Raw genomic sequence first — 13,152 nt, forward strand, 5'->3', positions numbered from 1 at the left:
TAGGGAACACAATTTACCAAAGAGACAAAAGTCTGAGCTATCAAACAGTTTTCTCACCCTCAAATATCCTTTTGCTTCTGTAAATGAAGCCTAAAATTGACTGATATTTTCAATGAAAATGCCAAAACCTGCTTGACACAACAGCCTGCTCTAAAATACACTGACAACAGCAAACCATAAAGAGCCCTTTTATTCACACATAAGCATGGGCAACAGTTCGGGGCAGTGTGGGGAAGGGAGGAATAGTCTTACTGTGCTACTCCTCTCAAGTTGGAGAGCAGATACTCGCTGATAACTGGAATGAGTTGCTTCGCGGTCTCATCAAGCAAGTCACACTCAAGGATATAAAGAATTCCATGCAGAGCACCGATCCGACTTGGCATATGGGTGCTTCTTAGGGTTGATTCCAGCAGCCGACTTACTGGTTCAGCCACAGCTTTATCCTAATACATTCAACGAGAGTATTCATTAGAAGTCAACGCTGGTTCAATACTGGGGACTCCTGTCATTTAGCAATACTTGTAACAAATTAAAGAGCAGAAAATATGGCATGAACCAAAGCCTAGCTTAAAACTATTTTGAATCACATGTCACAAGATTAATATAACAGATAAGAGATGACTTGCAGATTAACTAGTAAACTGATGCTACTTTGGTTTTACCTGTAAAAAGTTATCTTATGGTTTAAACCCAAAAAACCCAAAATAAGCATTAGTTCAGTAAATAATACGTGCTACTAAGAATCCTCTACATATAGGACTTGGATGGTTGGAATTTTCTGGCCTTCCAGGTAAGCACAAAGGATGCTTCTGTCTGAAACTGACTCGTAGATGCCCATAGTCTGCATCCAAAAATAATATTCTGCCATCCACTCAACTCACAGTACAGCATTCCATTTACTTGTTCTCTGAGACCACTGTCACTCAGACCTACACATCTTTCTCCGCACCACTCCCATGATCTGGATGAGGGGATTGAGTGCACCCTGAGTAAGCTTGCAGATGACACCAAGTTGGGCAGGAGCCTTTATGTGCTTGAGGGTAGGAAGGCTCTGCAGAGGGACCTGGACAGGCTGGATCGATGGGCCGGAGCCAACAGTATGAGATTCAACAAGGCCAAGTGCCGGGTCCTGCCCTTGGGTCACAACATCCCCATGCAACGCTACAGGCTTGGGGAGGAGTGGCTGGAGAGCTGCCTGGAGGAAAAGGACCTGGGGGTGTTGGTTGGCAGCTGCCTGAACATGAGCCAGCGGTGTGCTCAGGTGGCCAAGAAGGCCAATGGCATCCTGGCTTGTATCAGGAACAGTGTGGCCAGCAGGAGCAGGGAGGTGATCGTGCCCCTGTACTTGGCACTGGTGATGCCGCACCTCGAGTACTGTGTGCAGTTTTGGGCCCCTCAGTACAAGGCAGGCATTGAGATGCTGGAGTGTGTCCAGAGAAGGGCAACAAAGGTGCAGGGTCTGGAGAGCAAGCCTTATGAAGAGGGGCTGAGAGAGCTGGGGTTGTTTAGCCTGGAGAAAAGGAGGCTCAGGGGAGACTTTATTGCTCTGTACAACCACCTCAAACGAGGTCGTAGCAAGGTGGGTGTCAGTCTCTTTTCTCAGGTCGCAAGTGATAAGCCTCCCCTGGCACAACTTGAGGCCATTTCTTCTCGGCCTAGAACAGATATTAGGAAAAATTTCATCACTTAAAGGGTTGCCAAGCACTGGAACAGGCTGTCCAGGGAAGGGGCTGAGTCACCATCCCTGGAGGTATTTAAAAGACGTGTAGACATAGTGCCTGGGGACATGGTTTAGTGGTGGACTTGGCAGTGTTATGTTAACAGTTGGACCTGATGATCTTAAAAGTCTTTCCCAACCTAAATGGTTCTATGATTCTATGTTTAGTCTTCAAATATCAAGCTGGTATCAGATACTTCACTCCCTCTTATCAGAAGTATAACAACTTACCAGAATATGCAAAATCTATTCTAAACAGTGAGATTTAAAAAGTCTTTTTCTTACAATCTTATTTAATTATTTAGTAGAAATCATTTGTTTTACCTTGTCCCTGTATTTGTGAAGTATCTAAGATACAGGCCAATTTTACAGTGTGTGCTCTCTAGCTGCTCTTTTAAGCAGATTTTCTACATAACCGAGCATAGGACAACAAGCAACTCTTGATGGAATCAACTTTTTTTCCCCCTCCCGCTAACCTGTTATATTCAGCTGTTTGCTTGTGAGAGGGTGTCACCAGTTCACTGAATGGGAAATTACAGCCTAGACAGAACAAGGTGACCTCTAAAACTGCTTCTGCATGTTCGGCATCACTTTCACAGCCTTCCCTTGCACAGTTGTTGCTACAATAGCTACTGGAAGGCCTACCCCAAAAGTCTTTCAGAATTTTTCTTATCACTATTACCCATATAGTTTTATATCAGTCTCTCTAGAGAGAGTTTCTAGAAATGCTAACTTCTTCTAAATGAATTTGTAAATTTTTTTCCTAAACAATGCCACTCTAAAATGTCCACTGGAAAATGCTGCTGCTCTCTGGTCTACAGATTTAAAGACAGCAACACATTTCATTAAATAACTTGCATTAATAATGTCATTTCCCTAAGTGCAGAATGATGCAATGGAGGGAAGAGTGAGGGAAAGAAAAGGGATACCTGACTGTCAAGCTACATATTCATCACGTGCACTGTCCCAGCCTCTCATGAGATTACAGCCATTCACCTGTAACACAAATCTAGCAATAGCTGTTTCACAGTCCTCATTTCTGACCTGAAATGTAACAAATGAGTCCAGGGCAAAGGTAACACTTAACTGAATATGATAAGCCAAAAAGCACATTAAATTAAGCTCAAACCTCGAAAATACCCCAAACCAAAAAACCTTTCAGTTTGAATATGGGGCAACTGGAGGTGATGTTTGCAACCTCTGGAAGCCCAGAATACATATCCTATTACTTCTTATAGCCATGCAGATCAGCTAAGGGATTTGCTTAGAGACAAACCACTCTTACCAAGTACACCAGATTTTGCAGCAGAAGCTAAGGGTGGGTTAACCTAGACACTCACGAATTTTCAATAAATTTTCATGAGAATTTCTTACCATTCCCAGAACAGCAGCAGCTTTACAAGTGGCTGGTATCAAATACTGTACAAGAATCTCATCTTCTGATGGATGCACCTTTCGCAATTCTGTCAATGTCGTATACATCATCTCAAACTGATTCCTTTCTGTAAATAAGTCTGATACTGCCAGAAGCTGTACACAAATTAAAATTGAATATAAAAAAGCCCATTAGCAGACAGCCAAAAATTGGGTCTCCCTTCTGTTATAACTGTCAGCACAAGGCTCCCTGATTGATCTATTAAATGTGTAAACATTAACTCAAGTGTCTGGAATAACTATTGTTGTCCAGAATTAATTCTACTGTCCATCTCAGACAAAAATTACCTCCAAACGGTCCTTTTTTCCCAAAAGGTTTACAAAACCAAACCCACTATAGTAAGTAATCGTGGAAAATGAATGAACACTGCCATTTACAATGTACTAAAACACTCCAAACCACACAATACATACTCTCTTGCAAGGGTAGTTTCATTTGAAGTCTATTAGGATAGCGAATAATGGCTATCAAGACACACTGCACACCTGTGTTCTTCAGTTTTTCTTCTATACTTCAATAGTTAATTTAATCCTCTCATACATTGTTGTTCCATCTTCATTTTCTTACAGAGATAGTAAGCAAAATCCTGAAATTTACTTGACTACTTGCTAGAAGTAGAATACCAACCATCATTAAGTAACAATAAAGTGTTTGTAATGTAGTAGCAGAATACGCAATCCAGATACTTATACAGTGTAAACCAGTATAATGTTATGGTTGTTCAAGTTATATTTTCTGTTCTTCACATATAATAGCACTACCAAGAAAAAAAAAAAATCAGTGTTTCCCATATCTTAAAAGATGCTTCGCAAATGCTTCTTAGCTCTGAATATTTGGTAACACATACTCAGTTATGACTCTGAATAATAGTTTAGACTTACTGATCGCACCACTTCGCTGATCAAAATGACTGGTGTTCTCTTGCTAGGGTTTGATGGCAATATCCACTGACTATACAGTTCAAGCAAGAACTGAGAACAAGAATGTATATCTACACCAGCCCGGTGTTTCCTGCAAGGCACAATAAGCAAGTGTTAAAATGGCTATTCTTAAGCCCTGCTAAAATACTTGATTTGAAATAATACAGTTATTTACCAGTGTCCAATTTATAAACCCAGCTTAGTTAACTCAACATGAAGAGATAAAAGCTTACTGGTAAGTCAAATGGGAGACAAGAGAAAATAAGACACCTGGTGTTAATAGGAGAGATTGGTGGTGAGGAAGGAGCAGGTATGTCATTCTCATCTTCTTCATCCTCACCCCACTCCTCTTCTCTCAATGGAGTGATATTATTTCCTAACCATATGGAGTGTATAGAGACCTTCCAACACACACACCAATAAAAAAAAAAAAAAAAAAGAGAGAGAAAAGCACAGCATTTAACACCCTCATCATCATATTAGAAAAATCTTAGAAGCCCTATACATTTTTCATTTAAATGACAGACAACACAGCCTCAAATAACTTTTACATGAACTGCACATCACTTACAGGTTAAAAAAATTTTCAACCTTTTAGTTTAACTCACTTCAAACTGTATGGCACAGCAAAAACAGTAGCACCATGTGCTTAGTACAGCAATACAGGTGATGCTGAAAGCAGCATCTGGCTAACCTGGAAGCATGCACTAACAGTGTGCATACATCATCCCAAAGTCAACCTGCCAGATCTAAAATCCAAAGCAAAGTATAAGTATAAAAAGTATAAAGTATAAGTTCATATGAAGGAAGAAAATACTTCAGAAAGAACTGTAACAACTGCAGTTCAATAGAAAACACATTCCTAACTCTTCTCAAACCGTAACTTAACATACCTGATTGCAATATAGCCTTTCTTCAGAAACCAGACAAGACTAAGATTTCAAGTCTTTTGACTCAGGCTAGTTTAACAATTATCTACCAGGAAAATTTCTTAGTTCTTTAAGTTTTACATATAAAATTAAAGTTTCAGAACAATAAGAGCTGCTGATGGCATTTCATAAATGATCTGCCTGAAGATTCCAAAACAAAATCAGCACTTCCTGTGTTTCAGTACAGGTGTTACCTTTTTCCTCTAAAGTTACTTATCTTGCATAGCTCAAGACTTCTTTCTTCAATAAAATTTCACCCTTACATACAACTCTTTTTCATGTTAAGCAAAAATATGCACACATTTATTTATTTTTTCAAGACAGATGTCTAACGCCTAGTATTGCTATAGAGTTAACAGTTTTTGTAAATAACACATAGGGTCTGTAAACCTGCAAATACTGAACGTTCAAGCCACTTAGAATCTCAAGAGAACAGACATCTAGACACAGACAAGTGGTCATTTAGTCCTCCCTATGCAAAAGATTCCTCAAGAAAAACAATGTCATCTGAGTTTAGTATATAAGGGTTTTTTCACTAATACATACTATTCAAATAGTGAAACCAATACTACATTTAAAACTTATATGTAACTTTATGTGAAGACTAATTTCTCAAAGAGAGGAATAACTGGATGAAGACTATTTTTCTATTCACTTGTGTAGTGCTGATTTTCCAACTAACATAATCCAGTGAAATTTATGTCCCTACACTGGGTTTATTTAAAATTAAAACAACATTGCTTATTTTATGTCCAGTGATTTTTCATTTCCTAAGGACTACTGCAAGCATGCAATAGCAAATTAAAAACACTACAAGGACTATTTAACACACAAGGCTGAAAAGTACAACTCAATAGCTGGGTCACAGGTAGACCTCACACACAAAAGCAAAAATTCCTCCCTGGCTGAGAGCAATCACTCAGTTATGATCTACCCTGCATCACTCAGGGCTTTTAGTTCACATTTAATGTTAAGCAACGCCTCTTAATTGAATTTTCACTAACTGGAAGAAATGTAATAAAAGTTCAAAGTTAAGGTTTTAACAAACCTGTCCCAGTTTATAATCCATATCTCCTATCTCTCGTTCAGTATTGATCTGCAGTAAGAGTTTTTCATGGCTGATAAGAGCACCTACAACAAAACAGAAGACAAGTTTTTACAACGTGTATAACAAACTAGATCTGAAAATGGCTTAATTTCCTGAAAACTGGATTTCAAGTACATTCCTAAGAGTACCTTCTCTACTTTTTAAATGTAAGAGAAATTAACTTTCCCCTTCCCCTGCACAAAGGCACTTACCTGTAGTAGCAGGAGAAAGTGATGGAACAGGGTCCCAAGCTTGGTATAAGTGATGAGTAGCAATATTATCTCTCTTAGATACCATCGCTTGGATTTCCTGTTCAACAATTCCCCTGATAACACTTAGCTTCCTCCCAAACCTGGAAGCCCAACAGAAATCAAGTTAAGCAGATTTCCCCTTCAACATTTTTGTGCAAATCTGACTAGCTCACTCAACAAAATAAGCAAAAACACATAACATTGTAAACAGGGATGCTAAAACTGAGACAAGTTGAGAAATACATTCTGCACACTGTCTACTAGATTTTAATAAGATACTGTCTTTTTCAGATACCGTCTTTTAACTCAGCAGGTTCATGATGTAAATTCTATGTAAACAGAACCATTCTGTGATCTGTATATACTCTTACTTAGAAAACACAGTCTATATAGATTTTTGCTACAGCTAGATTAAGCAACTGTACTCATGTATTAATCACAAGTATAACTTTTTTGCATTTTAGAGCAAATAAAAAATTACCTTGTGTCCAGAGCTTTTAAAGCTTTGTTGCGGGGCTGCTGTTCTAAGCAGCTAACTGCTGGATTGCCTGCAACAGGTATTGTCATTGCACTCAGCACCAAGGATGTTATGGCTTGTACTGCAAGAACATTGATTTGGGTCCTCTCTGTATCCTCCTGTAAAATGAACTTACTGTAATTTGAATTGTTAAAAAAAAAAAAAGAATCCTGAAAGCCCCAAATATCAGTTTGTCACCTTCCACTAAATTATCATTAATAAGCCTGACATCTAGACTTCTTCCTATCCAGAAATCTAGCTGACATAAGCAATGCACACAAAGCACTGTGACTGTGGCAGCAACACATCGCTCCACCTCATCAGCCATTCTGCATGAATCCTCTCTTATTCCAACAGCATTAAAACCTCAAGATGTCCATTTCGGAACTTTTGATGTGTTTAGTTTCTTGGTTTGCATCTACCCATTAGTTACCTGTTGAAACAAAGCATCAAATAAGACCAAATCTGAGTTGGAAACACTTCAGAGAAGGATCCATCTTAACTGTTTTTAGTGACTGCCTGTTTAGGAACAAAACTCAACCTCATAATGAATTTTCAGCAGCATTTTTCTGGGCATCATTATCCAGACGCATCCAATGTATCTCCTAAACCAAGATACTACACATTCAGTATTTAAGGCTTCTGTAAAAGTGTGAGAAAACCATAACACATTTTCTTAAAAGATTTGGTTAAATTCTATTTATTATTCATACTTGAGACACTGCTATTTTTCCCCAATAGAAATATTTGGAACTACACACATTGCATCAAGTGCTTTGCCACTGTAAATCATCACCACTGGAGTGGTCCGTTTCTTTCCCTTTAAAAAAATATTATCTTAAAATAAACTCCTGTCACTGTGGGTTGTAATTCCTCCTCCCTATGTTGATAGTAGCAGTAATCTTTGCAGTACATTTAACTTTTTTTGCTCAGAACTGTTTTATCATCAGTACTTTGACTAAATCAGCTTTTTTAAAAGCTAAAATTAGAACAGCAGCACAAACACTTGCAGATTCTGAAGTGGAAGGATGCTTCTCAGTTTTTGCTTTTGTTGTATTGATTCTGATTGCTTCTTGAAAGTACCAGACCACAAGAGAGCCTGATCATTTTTAGAAAACGTAAAATGGTAACGAATTTTCAACTTTAAAAAAAAAACTTGCATTTTTATTTCAGAAAATATTAACATATTGAAATGTACAATAGTGCTTAAAATGTTTGCAATTTTGAACAGATTAGTTTTCCTTGGAAAGTAAAGGAGCAGTATTACTCCTGTTCTACAAAAACACACTCTATCTGACAAATAAGGAACTACCAATAACTAGGTTGTCTTAAGTCTGATCCAACATGGCCATTATGTAGAAAAGAGTTAAGTCAAAAATTCTGCAGGGGCACAACAAATGTCCAAGTCAGCCTAACTAACAAACAATGCTAACCCAGGTAAGAGAGATGAGGATGCCGTACTCCTTTTCAGAGTCTGACACCCTTGCTTCCTAGCAAAGGAGAAAAAGAAACCAAAACAAAACCCTTTGAATCCTACCCAGGACCCACTATTCATAGGCATCTACCATCCGAGTTCTTCGAAATGCTTTAGCCTCTGCACCTACCTGATGGACCGTTCACAATTTGGGAGTGAACACTAGATGAGTCCAGCAAAAAAAACCCACCAAACCTTTTAGCTCAAAGAGCTAGAACCTAGTAAAATCAGTTCACTAGCAGGTTAATACATCTGCATAGGGAAAGTCCCTTTCATGACAGCTATGTTCACTCCCGTCTTTGCTTTTCGCATAGATAAATTTCTTCAGCTCTGATCCCCAAATGCCCTCCAATTAATTTTGAACACTTATGTGAGGCATCCAAGTTAGAAGCCCAGATATCCAATACGTAGTCTACAACTGGGAGTGAGAGACATGGGCATACATCTCCAGGCCAATTGATTTCTAGTCAAGAATCTTACAAAAAATCTTACCAAAGAAACTCCCCTTGAAGTTTGATTATTAGATAGCACAGATAATTGCAGTAATACATACTAGTTACAGTTAACTAGTATACTTCCTAAAGGCACAGTTCTCTCACACATTGTTTCTCTCAAAGATTTTGGAGTTCCTGTTGTGCCTAAAGCCAAATGTCTAATCAAACAAACTTTGAACTGCGTGCATGTTGAGTGATGAACTAATATATAGTTGAAAAGGCTTCACTAAAATTTTCCCATGCTATTTACATGCTTGCAGAAGCTTTAAGACAGAAGATGGATGTGTCTGAACTCACAGGGGTATGAAGACAAGGAAATATAAAACAGAAATAATTTCAGTCACTACTTCTCTGCTTTACAGGTTTATTAATAGAAACATTTTTCTCAATTTAAGTAAAACTGAATTTTAAAAATTCAGTGAATAATATTACCTCTTGTTGGTTTTCCTCTTGGTCCATTACAATAGGCTGAGTTACAAGCACACCAAGCAAAGTAGCCCAAGTCTCTTCAAACTGAGTACGGCTGATCCATCCTACAGAACCAGTCAGATAGCCGTTTATGTCTTAACACAAATTTAAACAAGGAATGGCATTAAAAAAATCATAGAATCATAGAATCGTTAAGGTTGGAAAAGACCCTTAAGATCATCAAGTCCAACCGCTAACCTATCACTGCCAAGTCCACCACTAAACCATATCCTCAAGCACCACATCTACCCATCTTTTAAATACCTCCAGGGATGGAGACTCCACCACCTCCCTGGGCAGCCTGTTCCAATGTTTGACAACCCTTTCGGTGAAGAAGTTCTTCCTAATATCCAAGCTAAACTTCCCCTGGTGCAGCTTGAGGCCATTTCCTCTTGTCCTATTGCTTTTTACTAGGGAGAAGAGACCAACCCCCGCCTCACTACAACGTCCTTTCATGTAGTTGTAGAGAGCGATAAGGTCTCCCCTCAGCCTCCTCTTCTCCAGGCTAAACGCCCCCAATTCCCTCAGCCGCTCCTCATAAGACTTGTTCTCTAGACCCTTCACCAACTTTGTTGTCCTTCTCTGGACATGCTCCAGCACCTCAATGTCCTTCTTGTAGTGAGTGGCCCAATGGTACATTGTTTCCATATATTTAGTTTCATACCATTTCCTATTCAATTTGGCATTTTTTGTAACCACTTAAATATAAACTATCCTTTTTTAGGAAATGATGAACCCTTTAGAAGGGTTCCGTACATTATTATTTAAACAGTCCTGCTTGGGTTGTTTCTTATATACATTTAAATGTTTTGATTGGCCAACTTTCAAAGCATTGAGATATATCAGGTTTTCACAACACAGAAAATCATCCAGAAAATTGGCCAATTCTCACAGGAACAAAAATAATGGAAAATCCCATAATGATCCAAGAAATCTTCATGCCCTAAAAGCAAAATTACTGAATTGCCTAGAACAGGCCATTATAATTCACGCATTTCTCAAAAAGTTTTTCCAAACAGATTTTTACCTAGAAAAGACTGCAGAGGATTCCTGACTAATACCTTGCAGTTTTTATATTAATGATATCTAAAGAATGAAAGTGAGAGTGTCATCTCAGGCATAGTGATCAAACAGAAATTAGTGCCACACCACAAGTCAGTCAAATATTAACCTGTAAGATTGTGGGCAGGGGAGGGGACGAACACCTACCAAAAAAACTCCAAAAACCCACAAAAACCACCAAAGAAGGATACAGAAAATTTGATGCATTACACTTGACAAACTCATCTGTTAACAAATACTTGAACTCTTAAGCTGCGCTGCTCTCATTCAGTAAACCTTGACATATCCAGAAGCTTTAAAGTGACAGCATCTCATTTAAAATACTGAGAGTGTGGCACTAAATTCTATTTCTATACTATGCATGAATAAAAAAAAGAGGGGAAGCAAAATATTCTCAAAAATACTGTCAAATGTACGCTCCAGAAAACAAGTGGCCATTCTGTACGAGCGCACTGAAATCACCTCCCTGAATTGGAATAGTTTTTAGCTTTATTTCTAACTTATAACTTTTCTCTGCATTGAGCAAAATGTAAGAATTATTGCAGCACAACTACTAACCTGCTCTGAAATATTATTTCCCTTCCACAAAAGCAACAGAAGTACACAAATGGTACCAGATTCAGTTATTCAGTAACTCCACAAAATAGGTAAATGCCCAGTAAGAGCCAACTGTATTAGTTTTTAATTTTGTACATACCAAGTGTATTAATGCGATAGATGAACTCCTTAAAGATTTCTTTTTCTTGAAGAAATTCCACGGGTATTTCAGGAAAAACTGTGCCAAAGTCACCTGAAGGCTTTGGGGACCAGCCTAATTTCCAGACCTGAAGGAATATAAAGAAAGCCTACTTACCCAAAAGAGGAATATTATTAACATGACAGCTATAAATATACATGCATCACTCAAAAGCAATGAGACATCAGTAGATAAAATAATTCTCCAAACACAAAAAAACTTAGTGAAAGATTAAATATCTAACACAGCTAAAACATTTTATATTGTATTTCTAATTTTTGGGTGGTTTTTGCATATTTGTTACTATGAGAAATCCTACTGTCCAAGTTTGGATATGAAAGCAAGTAAGTTGCTGTCATATATTTCAGTTTAGAATTTAAGTGCCAAGTGACTCCTAGATTGTGCAGAAATTACCCTGAAAGGCAATTCAGGGAAAATAGATCATATACTATTGATGCCTGAAAAAGCACAAAGATACAACTAAGAGTGGGCAAAAACATCTCAAAAAAAAAATTCGTATCTTTTGACATCCTCTCTAAAACAAGACTGCTGAGAAACAGAGAAAGGCTGGAGAAATGGCCTTGCACATATCAGGGAAACCCCCTTTTGCTCTACCTGATAAGCACCTACAAATGTTTCTGATAATGGTTTTGAAGTTCAACAAAACAAAGTCATTTCACAGTACTAACAATACCTGGAGGTAATCAGAAGGTGCTCTTAAATCCATGTTACATCAGCCAAAAAGAAAAGGTTGAAATACCTTGTCCAAAAGATCTAAGATGCATTAGGAAAGAACGATAATATGTAATCCAAAAGTATCTGCATGGCATACCATGGTACGGTACCCCACACACGGTATGGTACCTACGTTAGTCCAGACACTAATTCAGACTTCTCAGCACCGTAGTATCATTGTGGTGCTTAGCATGACAAAAAAATGAATTTGTCTGTTCAGCTGTCATAAAGAAAATAGTGGTGTAGATTTCGCTCCCTTTCCAGGAAATATTTCCCTAACAAAGCACCCAAGTCACCACTTGCTCTTCCTTTCTTAAACTACCAACTGGACATTCTTTCACATAGGAATGTAAGGATTGACTACACTCCTTTGTAATCAAATCTCCGATTCCCAAGTGAGCTCTTATTTGATATTTTTACAGTAGTTTGCTACTCAGTGTTTAAAAAGACAATCTGGCTGATCAAACTAGCTAAAGGTTGAAGTTCTACTGATGTAAACTTAAGATGCAGCACCACGTTTGGTTGTCAAAAAGTTGTTGAATAGCTCTTAAAGTCCTGAAAAAAAAGCATAATGAACATACCAAGGGAGGTACTCTTGTGTAACTGTTCACTAGAGGCAGCCTTGCTAAACTGATGATGATGTTCTTGAGGACAGGAGTAAGAAACGCCGGGATACTGCTGTTTCTTTTGTGCCCCAGTGCCAAGACAGTCTGTAAGCATTCTACCATCTCAGCTACCATTTCACAAGCTGCAGTGATGTGTTTAGTTTCTTTGTTGGGAGAAAAAGAAATTTAGTTTTATGAATCTATTCAAAAGACAATTTAAAAAGATACAGGAAAACAAAAAAATGCTTAACGAAAGAGTATGTCGACTAAGAAGGACAAAACCACAGTAAGGATGCATATGAAGAAATATTCTGCAGTATTTCAGCTGGTTGAAGAGTACTACTACCGCCCTCCCCACAATGGCTTGCATTGCTTGCCAGTCTCAATGCTGGAGGATTACCAGTACCTGAGATCTGTCAGCAGAGCAGCTCACATGCTAACCCCAGCAAGAAAAGGCCACATTGAACAGCCCATTTGTGAGAATTTAGAGTGACCGAATTAATCTGTTTTATGAGAAAACAGTCTCATAGCTGGATCTATGCTAAATCTGACAAGCAGCTGATTTCTGTAGATGGAAGCGGTATCTTACTGTACCAGCACAACTGGATATGGAAGACAATGCTATCCACACTCAAGGACTACACTTGACCTTCACCTCAACATAATGCTCCCACATACTGTAGAAGGGCATGTAACGAATCTGCCATTCTTCAGAAGAAATA

At 38.3% G+C, this 13,152-nt stretch overlaps 1 protein-coding gene across 2 annotated transcripts in view; it reads right to left on the reverse strand.

Annotated features, from left to right (window-relative positions):
• Window positions 1-13,152, reverse strand: part of HTT (huntingtin) — an 84,507-nt gene that overhangs the window by 6,408 nt on the left and 64,947 nt on the right. For both annotated transcript variants that reach the window (XM_075091983.1, XM_075091982.1), the window contains 10 exons: window positions 12,407-12,594; window positions 11,052-11,178; window positions 9,257-9,357; window positions 6,821-6,975; window positions 6,301-6,440; window positions 6,050-6,132; window positions 4,343-4,473; window positions 4,034-4,163; window positions 3,092-3,247; window positions 253-443 (listed from right to left, as the gene is read on the reverse strand). In XM_075091983.1, the coding sequence (XP_074948084.1) occupies window positions 253-443; window positions 3,092-3,247; window positions 4,034-4,163; window positions 4,343-4,473; window positions 6,050-6,132; window positions 6,301-6,440; window positions 6,821-6,975; window positions 9,257-9,357; window positions 11,052-11,178; window positions 12,407-12,594 (1,402 nt within the window). The remainder of the gene's footprint in view (window positions 1-252; window positions 444-3,091; window positions 3,248-4,033; window positions 4,164-4,342; window positions 4,474-6,049; window positions 6,133-6,300; window positions 6,441-6,820; window positions 6,976-9,256; window positions 9,358-11,051; window positions 11,179-12,406; window positions 12,595-13,152) is intronic.

This window comes from Phalacrocorax aristotelis, chromosome 4, assembly GCF_949628215.1.
Source record: "Phalacrocorax aristotelis chromosome 4, bGulAri2.1, whole genome shotgun sequence".
Taxonomy (NCBI): domain Eukaryota; kingdom Metazoa; phylum Chordata; class Aves; order Suliformes; family Phalacrocoracidae; genus Phalacrocorax; species Phalacrocorax aristotelis.